The sequence below is a fragment of the Lobosporangium transversale genome, assembly GCF_002105155.1.
Source record: "Lobosporangium transversale strain NRRL 3116 chromosome Unknown BCR41scaffold_68, whole genome shotgun sequence".
Taxonomy (NCBI): Eukaryota; Fungi; Mortierellomycota; class Mortierellomycetes; order Mortierellales; family Mortierellaceae; genus Lobosporangium; species Lobosporangium transversale.
In genome coordinates this window covers 113388-124944 of record NW_019029046.1, presented here as the reverse complement: position 1 = coordinate 124944, position 11557 = coordinate 113388, and the positions used below count along the sequence as shown (strand labels likewise).

The following is an 11557-nucleotide window of genomic DNA, read 5'->3' as shown; positions in this document are numbered from 1 at the left end:
TATGCATTTCCTAGACGTTTTGCATGCGCTCTGATCATCTCAGAACCGAATGAACGCGTGTGCGTTTGATGTAAGCATAGCAATTTTTTCTATCTATTGTTCTTCACTCTGTCGTTGTGATTAAGCAGTAGGAAGTGTTTTGAACGTAAAATTATAATATATACATCTGGGCTTTTTCCAAAAGTTTCATTGCCATTACTTATAAAAGTATCGCGGAGCACAAGATTGATATTGATCTTCATAAGCCTTCATCTTTGACCGTTACTTCAGTGTTGCTCTTTTCAGCCGTTAAAACGGGAACTAGGCTATCAAGCAAACATAACATCTTTTGAAGAGGTTTATACTCAAGGTACAGATAAGATTGTCATCACGACACTTTATACACGAATTTGCCATCGGCCACTATAGCACTATAGCTATCATTGCTTCTTTTTTTATCTCTTTAAAGATAAGGCTTTGGAGTATATACACGAGCACGAAATGTCCTCGACGTGGCTGCCATCAGCCCCTTGAGTTTGCAGAAAGGCAACCTAAGTTGTTGCTGTGGCCGCCATACTTTGTTAGGGATAGTGTCGGTCCGAGAAGATCGTTAATATCTGCTGCAGTCACCTCGAACTGCGCTGAGTTCAACCGCAAACTTAATGTTGAACAAGATAATCTTGAAGAAATTTATAAGCAGTCTTAGATATACTGTAGGGTAAAAAATGTATATTGCGAAAGGAGTCCACACCCACATAAATCTGGATGATGTGGTCATACCCATTCGTCAAATCCTCCTTTATTCATATTTTTCATAGTTGTGGTAGATACATGAATTGTGGCACTTTTCGCTTGAGCAGATTGAACTCGCAGATGAAAATCTTTCTTTGTTAGTACGATAGATGAGTCATACCTTCTAGATCTTCTTCAACGTACTGCTTTATATCAGCCATGTGTACTTCAAAGAGCGCGTTTGGTGCGATGACAAACGAAGAACTTAGTGAACCAATACTAGTAGAAGTCGCGTCCGGCTGGCTGTGACGGTTATTGATTTTTTTCCGTGACAGCGAATGAGGCAAACTCACTCTTTTGAAGGCAGGCTCCGGTATTGCAGAAAGTGCAATTTCCTCTTTACTGACATGAGGTGAAGTCTCTAGCGACGGCAATGGTTGAGAAGTATTAACTGATAAAACTAAATGCGGTTCTGTACTACTCGACGACCGTTCTAGACTCGAAAAAGGCAAAGGGGACAAAGAGGATAACGAGGATCTAACACTAGACTTTTTCTCGAAAGCCCCAACATGTGGTGTACTTCTGAAGCTATTGCAGCTCGTTTGTGAACTTCCTAGTTTGAGATACTTATAGGCTATATTGTCCTCTTTGGCATTGTTGGTTTGGTTTCTTGTTGTAAGGCAGTCCATGCTGGAATTCAACGAATACCTTCGAGAAACAGACGTATTTAAACCTAATGGATGTTAAAAAAAACGCCAGTAATAGAAAACCAACTAAAGCGTTTAATAACTGGGAGAGAAGCATTGTTATGAAGTGAGAACCGTCGAACATACCCATACTGTCGGAAAGCAATGTACTAGTTGTGTCAAAAACGAGTAGCTGATCAACGCAGTTCGTTCTTAATGCTTCACACAAATTGGTAGGCAGTGGCACATGTCTCTTACGATCTTGAATATGAGGTTTGATCCAAGTGGAAGTAGTATCAGCTTGGTGATGGTAGGCTTCCATGTAATAATTAGACATTGATGTTTTCTTTGCGTGTTCATGAAGGGGTGGTTGAGGTGCATCTGTCCTCAGTCAAAATATCGCAGACCATTCTGTTATTATAGAATTCAATATATATTTTCTTCTTGTAATAGGATGACTCGCTGCCACTAATACCTGTTAAATTGATCAAATTTGACATATTCTGTGAGCGAAGTCCTTGATTTGTAAATCTATTGTGCTGAACGTTTTCAAGCGATCCTCTGACACATGACTTAATGGCCCAAGGTGATTCCTCGTACATTCCACGGGCTGATGTACTTAGAAGATCCATTTGCCTTTCCGATAGCCGCCAGTTCTGTCGTCTCTGAGCTGTAGACCTGCCTGCGGCGCCCGTGGGCATTGAGTCATGTTCGGATTCAGCAGCGCTAGTATGGATTGGCATTAGTACGAAGGTGAGAGGCGAACGATGGACAGATGGCGTTGATGGCGAAATCTGTGCTTCGAGAGCTGGTGCGGTCAGACCCTCTCCAAAGTAAATCATTGTAGTATTTATTTTAGAAAGAGCAACAAGTTGGACCGAGTCTAATTTCACACTACAATAGAGGAACTTATCAAACTGAAGCGCATACACCTCTCTCAAAGTACTTCATAAACATGGCTATGAACTAGTCCAAGATATTATATAGTTCAAGTAATTTCTTGACACAGCCTCGAATGGTGTTTGACTTTTGGCGCGCGCTGAACGACAATCTTTCATCCAAGGATATGCTCCATTCTTGTCTGCCGACTGAAGGTAAAGAGGCTATTGGTAGAGTAAATGATCGCAGACGACATTGGCTATGTTGTGGCCGGCCATCACGTCTCTGTGTATAAATGCCTTGCACTTCGGGCAATAAACTCGACGAATTTCAACTTACCCCATAAATTCCTCAAAGCTAGGGCACTTCTTAGAAGTATAATACTCGCTCACGTCGACAACAATGTATCTAAGGGATCTGGTCTGGAAGAAGTGTGAATGTATAAATATCAGCTATAAGGAAAAAAAAACTCACCATTCGAACGGTGATTTGAATGTAAAGAAGAAAGCCTGGCATTGGAAGAAATTTTCTCAGGCCTACAGCAAACATAACCCTGCCGGCCTCTTTCCTTTTCGTTCCAATTGAATCACCAACTATGTTGAACAGACGATTGGTGACCTGACCGTATTCTTTATCCCAGGGCCTCTTCGCGTTCCACCAATACCTTTTAATGACTCTTTTCTTCTAGAAGGAACTGAGGTGTGTCTTCACTTCTGCAAGCTTGTCGATGTACTCTTTGATGCTTGCTCCATTGCCACGGAGAGGAGGTAGACTGCTCTTAATGTCGCTAATGGATTTTGTAGAGCCATCAATGGTTGCTGCTTTTCTTCGGTCTATCCATTTTACTCAATTTTAATGTCGCATGGCAGTTCTTGAGCTTTTCCCGGAAGTCGTCCCAAGGATATTTCCCACCATCCTGAGCTTGAAGTTAAGCAGCCTGAGAGCGCTGTCTTCTATTGATAAAAACCTTTATGGCAGTTGTGAAGCGTTCATAAGTTTCATTCTTGCTAGTAACATCTGGATGATTGAGATGATGTTTAACCGATTCTTTAGGATCTGTCAAAAAAAAAAAAAAAAAAAAAAAAAAAGAATGAGCGCGTTGAAGAGGTTAAGAAGCGATTTCTGGCTGTTTTCTATAACGAAAATAACAAAAGTACCCTCTGCTTGAAGCGATTTGATGACCTTGAAGTTTGTTTTAAGCCCCATTCGTGCGATGTTACAATTGTAGTCATTTTTTGAGACAATGCACAGCGCAGCCAACTGTCCTTTTGAGATATTCAACTGACTTAACATGGTTGGGACGTGATAAATGAAGCTTTTATGCCTGGACACGGGCCGTCGGGCGGTCGTTATATTACCATATGCCAGGATGTCGTTGTCCACCGACATAACAATGTCACTAGTGGAACAGACGCTAGCATTGGCAACGTCGGCTTCGTAAGCGCATTCTTGAGCTTCCCAATTCTTGGATCTCATGCACTTAGCAAAGGCAACGTGAGAATCCGTTTCACAATAGAAAGCAGCATTTACTTCATGCTGGTATTGATAATATGACGCTTTCGCACTCAGAGCTTCTTACCAACCAGCTCTTGTAAGGTGTCCAGGAGGGTTTGAACATGATGAGCGTCTTTTGTCCGGGACTTCTCATGACGTTCATGCGTCAACCTTTTTTCTTCGGGAGATGGCCCATCCAGATACAGGGAGTCACACTTCGTGGGATTCCACGCCGCAGCAACGCTTGCCCAACAATGACATGAGCATGCTTTTAAGCTTTAGTCATGTAAGCGGAACGGAGGGTTGAATAAAAGGTAAGGACATCAACATAATAATTTAGTTGTGAATTGGTTCGTAAAAAATCGAAAGCACTAGTGTCATTGGGCATAGAAAGCAGAGCCTGCCTCATATCTCTTCTCTTGAAGTAGGGCCTATAGGTCTAGGACGACCATCTCTAAGGATACACAAGTATGATGGAAGAAAAAAATAAGAGGCGGCCCCTGCTGGTGCGCTTATGACGCATGATCATGTCCGTACGGTTACTTACCGCAGCTGCAAAGAGCGATACGGGAAGGGCAGTGATATCGTCAAGAGTGTCGAGTGCTTAATGGAGGGGAATGAAAAAGAATGGAAGTAAAAGCTGATTCAATGACTGCATTGATGGTAACCCCAAAATTACATAATAGCTTGGTGTACAAAGTCCGAGCTTGAGGTAGAGACCACTTTGGATACGATGTTTCTCTCGATTTATACAACGTCTTGAAATTATCGCCTGAAACATATTATGTCCTCTGCATATCTCTTCACTATCTTTGCTAGAGAGCAGATGACGAGACAAGGCATACCTATTGCCTATATGCTTTGTAGCTCCGAGTCAACAAAAGTAATAGCAAGATACTCTAGATACGGCGGTGTAGCTATGATCCTAGTCTAAAATCCTAACTAAAGTAATTGAATCATTGATAGTTTTTTTAAGAAGATGGCTTATTTGCCTCCAGGGCTAATACGACCTCAGGCCATCAAAGTTCATGGTGGGCTGCAGCGTAATGCAAACCGAAGTAATGTTAGTTGTGTTTCCCCAATATAGATGATTACTACTGCCATTTTTCTATAGGGAAACTATGGGAGACTCAGATGGTAGTCATATGTAGCGTAAGTCAAGTGACCAAGTCAGAGATGATTTCGTATCAATATATTTAGCTGCATTGAATGGCGTGTTCCCTTGCTGCGTAGGAAAATGACTGCAAGAACATGCGGCGACCACCCAAAGCACTACGCGCCGCAGAATCTAAATAAGCCTTGACCGATTTGTAGGAGGATTTTAAATAGCTATTCTCCCGTAATACCAATACTGGATTCATCCGTTATCTAGAGAAAAACTAGATGGATGCAGCGAAGAGGCAGAGGCGGGGTGAAGTAAAGCTAATCAGGCAGAGTAAAAAAAAAAGCATTTATTGACGCTACCTCTTCTTGCCATGTAGGGTTACCAACATATGAATACCAACAATATTTTAGAGTCATGGTTCATGACCTTAAAGAGACATGTTTTAAATGGCAAAAAAGCCATGCCGGTCGACTATGTTAATTTGCTATGAGGTACTGTTGACATATACTTTAGGATAAAATGCCTTCGTGCCAGGAGAGGGGTACAGTCGCCAACTCTCTCACAGTACAAAAGGGATAGAAAATCGAGGGCTTTGATACTTGGTATAGATGCTGCTAAAGCCGCGACAAAAATAACCTAACTGAGAGAAAGGTGTACATATAGAATGATTGTGTTCTACCAACTAAGTATGTGTTTGCGGTATCATTCTAAAGCCTGCTATTACTTCCAGTTAATGGTCAAATATTTTTCTACGCCAGGGAAAGAGCACTATTGCTCTGGATATAGATAACGCCGTTCTTCTACCTTGCACATACCCTGCTCATGAGAAACAAAGAGTTTCTTGCAAGTACATGTACTTTGCACAGACAGGTTCAATGTCAAACGCAGCGCTGGTCCTACACGTACCCAACCCAAGCAGGTCCGGAACACATTTGATATCAATGATCATCTTGGACAGTCTCTCGAAGGGCCCCTCTCAGCATCATTACTATGACAACTACAGGTAGTGAGATCTGAAGAGAAGGAAAGAAAAAGGATAGAGCGAGAGAAAATAACTGCTGAGTTGTCTAAAGAGAGTAATAGCGAAATGATGGACGCGTAGAAGAGATTAGACCTCTTTGCGATTGGTAGGAGCAATACGCGACTTCTGGTTAAGAGAAGGCAAAGCATTGCAGCAGATCTACAGAATATAGTTTGCAAATAGAACAAAATCAGTCTAGGCCATAGCAAAATGTTTAAACCATTAGCAACTTACGTTGATAAAGCTCTCAAGAATAAGGCAATCTCTTCGCTTACTCTGCTCATCTGAAGCCACTTAATCTTTCCCACAGAGACATCAGAGCTAATATAATCACATTTGGGCGGGCGATGATTACAATTCGAGCAAATGCCACATTAGTCGCAAGTGCCTCGATAGCAACACATCATTGAAGCCTAACTATAATTTATATTCAGTAGTCAAACACATCGCTCTATTCACGGATATCCTGTTAAAAGGACGAAAAGCATAGAACATTAAGGTGCCAGCTATGAACGGGCCTGTAAACTTAAGAGTAGCTACTGTAGAAATAACTCAACCACTTGTCATTGCGATATCTGCAATCATTACTATCACAACTCTTTTTTTTTTTTAAATGCAGAATTTCATTAAAAGCTGTCGCCTGCTAGTCTCATTATATAGCTCTGCCATAGGGCAATACCTCGCTATCTATGTAATATACAAACTATGTAATAACGGTGTCGAGGAACCTATTTATCGCTGTACAGACTGGGTTACGTAAGGTCGGTTATGGACTTGGAGAAGTCTTCCTCCATTGCAAGGAAAGCAAAATTTGTATAAATCCTCGACTTCTAGTTAAATTCAGATCTATTGAGCGCAACTTGGAGTGCGACTGCTCGCTCTATAGCGAATGCATGTTTGCCAGCACTGCCACTGTTATCTTCATGATAAGCCTCCATGGTCTTTCATCACAATCCAAAGATATAAAGTTTTACTGGCAACGGTTCTAACAGCTACGCTTACGAACTCATATTCATTATTTTCCAGACAATATAGCCGCTCGGAATACTACGATGACCACGCTAAAACTTATTGATACCTAGCATATTAGAAACCCTGAGAGACATGTCATTTTTATGAAAGATTGACTTGCTCATGATATATCAAATAATGCCTCCTGAATATGCCAAAACCCACTCGATTATTGATTGCAACAGCTGTGAAATCAAGTTGTAGGCTCTCTGCCATCTCCTTAAGCACAAAAGTGTGAAAGGTGTCTCAACAAACCGAAAGAAAATAAGTGCTTATGGTCGGGAGTGACATAGCTTCTAGGACGTCAACTGCTAGTTTAGAATACACAGTTTTAATTGAAATAGTGCTACCGAACAGAGCGATGCGGCAAGCGACTAGTTTCTAGCTTTTATCAGCACAACATCATTGTAGTAGACAAGCATGGGGCTTTATGTATAAATATGTAATATGATAACTGAGCAGAAAGCAATATTGTGCCCAAATCTATTTTGTCCGCTTAGCAATGTTATGCTGCCACCGAATTTTATCGAGCTCACGCTTCAGCCCAGGGTGGTCGTTATAGACGTTATTTGAAAGCTGGTCTAGCCTCGAGACCCAATCGCTTAATACCTGCTCATAGACTCCGGTTAAAGACTTTGAATTCGTAGTCGTAGGAATACCCTTTAGCCTAATACTTGCGCTAGCGCGTTGCCCAGGCTCATTTGCGTTGTCGGGACATACATCAAGTAATGGGGCTTTACACTCCAAATCCGCCTTCTCTGCAAGATAGGCCAATAGTTGCTGAATTTCAATAGCACGCGATGCATTCATTGGAATTTGTCTTTGCTCTAACTCAGACTGACTGCAGGGGCTTGGACAGAGCGTGTCCATCACTTGCAGATTGGCGAGCCGTTTCGTCAGCAGAGAGATATCGTGCGGATGTGCTGACAATGCATGATCCTCAATAAACGGGTGAAATGCATCCGTCTTGTAGTACGAGTGAGGTGTAGGCGCGGAATGGATGGTGTACAGTAGGTCGGGACTGCGTGTACTTTCTGTGCTCTTTATGCCATAAGCCATACTAGAATCTAGGTCGCATGCAGCAACGCCGTAGGCCAATGATGATACAGAATCAGAGCAGTTAAAGGTCGGGCGCGCTCTGGTATGTGGATGGAGCTCTGAATAGTGTTGTGGTTGCTGTTGAGACTGAGGCCGCAGAGTCGATCGACCGAAAATATCCTGGCATGAAAATAAGCTCTCGTCCCATTCATGTGGTGAATGCTGATCAAAATGATGCTGGCATCTCTCTGCTTCAAAGGTGCAGAACTCACAGTCCACTAGAAAAGAAGGCCTGAATGAGTTCCTTCGTGACTCTATTGAATTCGACATTTTAGCGACTTGACTCTCAGATTTCGATTGTAGATGTATTGTTGGTAGAGGGGAGTGTGCTGTACGTTCCGAAGAGAAAATAGGAGAAGGCGATCGACTCAAGGACGGATGGTCTGAAAAAGGAGGATGTAAGCTAATAGAGCACATGGACGGTGGTAGCGGTAGAAAATTTGGAGTAGAGGAAGATATCGATGAAGCAGATAGTGAAGGCGATACTGACTGAAATGAAGAGATGGAGGTCATAGAAGTTGATGCAGATATGGATGTAACAGTGTTTTTGCGCATTGGATAGCATGTATCATTAACCATTGTGTTATTTTCGAGTGGGATCTCAATAGCTGGTGACGCTACTGACTGTAGCAGAGGTGATGCTCTATTATCGCAAGATGGGGCATTATATAATGGAATTGAGTCACAAGGATGTTGAAAAGGTGGTGAGCAGAGTTCAGTTGCTTCTAATGAAAATAAAGTTGGGACAAAGGACGTGTTGCTGACACTCGCAATCTCCTGGACATTTTTATCTCCACGACGTCGAATGCTTTGAATCCTAAGGTAACTTGTCTTGTCCCGATAGCTTACTCTCGGCAAGGACGAAGATTCCAACGGAATGTGGGGCTCATATTCAGAGCTACCATTAATAGAAGAGTCGCTATCTACGCTGGGACTGCAGCAATAATGACTATCCTTGATATGTCGATCAGCTTCCTTTTTTTTTGCTCTTGCGTCCATTGGCCATTCACATTCACGTCGCTCCTTCATGATCTTCATTAATTCAGACATCACTGCAGGGTTCTTGGCCTTTGTAAGGGGCAATCTAGCCAGGTCTCTACTCAGGACGGGGAGGATGCTAGCCCGTCGGAGCCATTCATTTTTGCTCTGGGGCTCAGATGCCGGTTGAATCCTTGGCTCCTCTGCAAGGCGTATGGTACTAGGTAGCAGGAGATCTTCTTTTCCTGTGAAGAGCTCCGTGCATGGTGAGTTGTAGCTACATTCTACAACACAATCCCCATTATAGAGAGTGGAATTTGTTGCTGGCAGTCTCGAGTCAGCGCCTTCTAATCGTAATGCACCAGTTTGCAATTGCGAGTCCGAATCATCACAATCAGAGGGCATACATTCTGTATGGTATTTAGTTATGCCAAGCGATTGGGTATCTGCTAATGCATTAGTATAGTGATCCGATTCAAAATCATAAGACAGCCTCCGAAACCCTATTTCCTGACATTGAGTTGGCTGAATTGATTGAAGTCGCTTTGTCGATAAACACCCAATTGAGTGCCGACTCAATGTATGTATACTGGGTTTAAATGAAGCGGGAGTATATCCTATAGGCAGTGAAAGGCTTTCGGCCTTCGCCAAGAACATAGGTATTGGAAAAGTTTGGGTTGGAAACTGTTGGTTCGAAGGGATTTTGTTAAACGACCCATTTGAATCAATATCACTCTCTACGAAGTTTGCATCACTATCCATCTCGCCAGTTAGTGATAGTGATATTGGAGTTACTCTAATATCCATTTGATCATCTGATTTTGACAGGTTGCCTGGCCCCTTGCTGTCAATGGACGCTTTTATCTGACTTGGCCGTCCTGAGCCATATACCATTGTCTTTTTTTCTTCAGATAACCGTGCTCTATCCTCCAGTGCTGGCATTTGAGTAGCTGATGAAGATCTGACACGATGCCTCGTTGTACGCCCATGGTTGCAGGTTCGACTCTTTGGTGTAATATCTTTGGAAGTAGTCGTTGGTTGAGGCTTGAGATTCTTTGTCGTTGACGCGAATTTTGATGGATCGGAAGAGCATTTGAGATTGGAAAGAAGGTTCATATCTGCATCTGTATTCTTTGGGCGGCTACGACGTTCCTTTCCATTATCATGGACAGGAAGGCAAGGATGAACATTGGTTGAGAGCGTAAACCTTGGTCGACTATTGATATTTCTAGTTGATAGTTGTTTTGATGTACCGGTACTATCAATAGAGATATTATGTTTGTCTCCTATACTTTTGGGCACCATACAGGCTGTAATTGATGAGCACTTCCTCTCTTTCTGACTAGTAATGAGTGTCTGAGGGTTTTGCATGTGCTCTGGACAGTAACTTTTGGTGTCAACATTACAATGAGCAATAAAATGGTCGGAAGCATTGGTTGAAAGATCCTTCCAGGTGTATGGGACAGTTGTATTGCTCAAGCTGCGGAAGTTAATAGGTAAGGGTGAAGTGGGAGGAGAGTCTGGAAGAAGCTGTGTGTGGTGAATATCCTCCTTACTATCCTCTCCATTCTCCTTCTCAAATGAGGACCTAGACTTGACTTGACGCGTTGTTTTAGTGGTTTCTCTTGGTGTTATATCAAGGATATTTGGCTTCTCATTCCTTCGAAGTATCCATTGACAATGACTGGATCTCTTTGTTGACACATTAGAATGAGATGGAGGCACAGAGGATGAGGATGAGGATGAGGAGGAAGAAGAGAGGCGCTTTGGCTTTGAGGCTGGTAAGGACATTGCAAAAAAAAAAAAAGTGCTTGTGGATAAATGTCTTCGTTATTGGATACTGTAATCACGTTGGAGTGTAGTTGGCTTTTAATTGATGTCGCGGGAAGAAGAGATAGACGCGCGCTGAAACACGAGGTAAAGTAATACAAAAGTACAAAAGCAAAAATAAAGAAGTAAGTGGTGGAGTCCAATTGACAATTATGATACATGTCACTTGACAAGACTATACCTGGTTGCATTGAGTTCTATTGAGGGAACACAATGGATGTAATAAAATGAAGTGATTGATCAAAATGAATGCAAAGCAATTGAGTAAAAAAAAGGTTCAAATGAGAGTCAAGAGAGTATATATACTTAGGCTGGAAAATAAGAAGCATATTGATATTTAGAGTACTAACACAGCGTTGAAGTGGGTGTTTTGGGATGTAATTAAGCTCTTCTTTCTTTTTTAAGGATACCCCCCAGTAATGCTCTTGTTCTGCTTCGCCTATTGTTCATGTTATTTCATTTCAGGATTTCTTGCATTGCCTTCCTCCACTCCAAAGGGACCTAAAGGAGTCAAATGAAAGTCTGTGAGCATGGATAAATATACACTAGTGCTATTACACGTAACAAAATTACATGCCAATATGTAATTGATGTGAGAGCATTGTTTACATTTTTTCCATCTTGTGATCTCGTGAGTTCAACTGAAACAATTTTTGCTGTCCAAGCCAAAAAGAGAAACTAAAAAAGCCAAAGCGCTGTTTCTGATACACACAACCCCAGAAAGCACAGCACCACTGACTTCGC

The 11557-nt window shown here is 42.1% G+C and overlaps 3 protein-coding genes across 3 annotated transcripts; all 3 read right to left on the bottom strand.

Annotated features, from left to right (window-relative positions):
• Positions 1-869: 869 nt before the first annotated feature.
• On the bottom strand, positions 870-2239 carry BCR41DRAFT_401794 (hypothetical protein; the record flags this gene model as incomplete). Its single annotated transcript, XM_022029252.1, has 3 exons — positions 870-1444; positions 1545-1778; positions 1873-2239. The coding sequence occupies 3 exons, from the start codon at positions 2237-2239 to the stop codon at positions 870-872; spliced, it is 1176 nt and encodes a 391-aa protein (XP_021875847.1).
• A 965-nt stretch (positions 2240-3204) lies between these two features.
• Positions 3205-3924, bottom strand: BCR41DRAFT_401793 (hypothetical protein; the record flags this gene model as incomplete). Its single annotated transcript, XM_022029251.1, has 3 exons — positions 3205-3332; positions 3434-3755; positions 3856-3924. The coding sequence occupies 3 exons, from the start codon at positions 3922-3924 to the stop codon at positions 3205-3207; spliced, it is 519 nt and encodes a 172-aa protein (XP_021875846.1).
• Positions 3925-7235: 3311 nt separating this feature from the next.
• BCR41DRAFT_217689 (hypothetical protein) lies at positions 7236-11242 on the bottom strand. Its single transcript, XM_022019988.1, has 2 exons — positions 10995-11242; positions 7236-10888 (listed from the first exon to the last, which is right to left on the bottom strand). The coding sequence occupies exon 2, from the start codon at positions 10772-10774 to the stop codon at positions 7391-7393; it is 3384 nt and encodes a 1127-aa protein (XP_021875845.1). The 5' UTR covers positions 10775-10888; positions 10995-11242; the 3' UTR covers positions 7236-7390.
• Between the last annotated feature and the right edge of the window lie 315 nt (positions 11243-11557).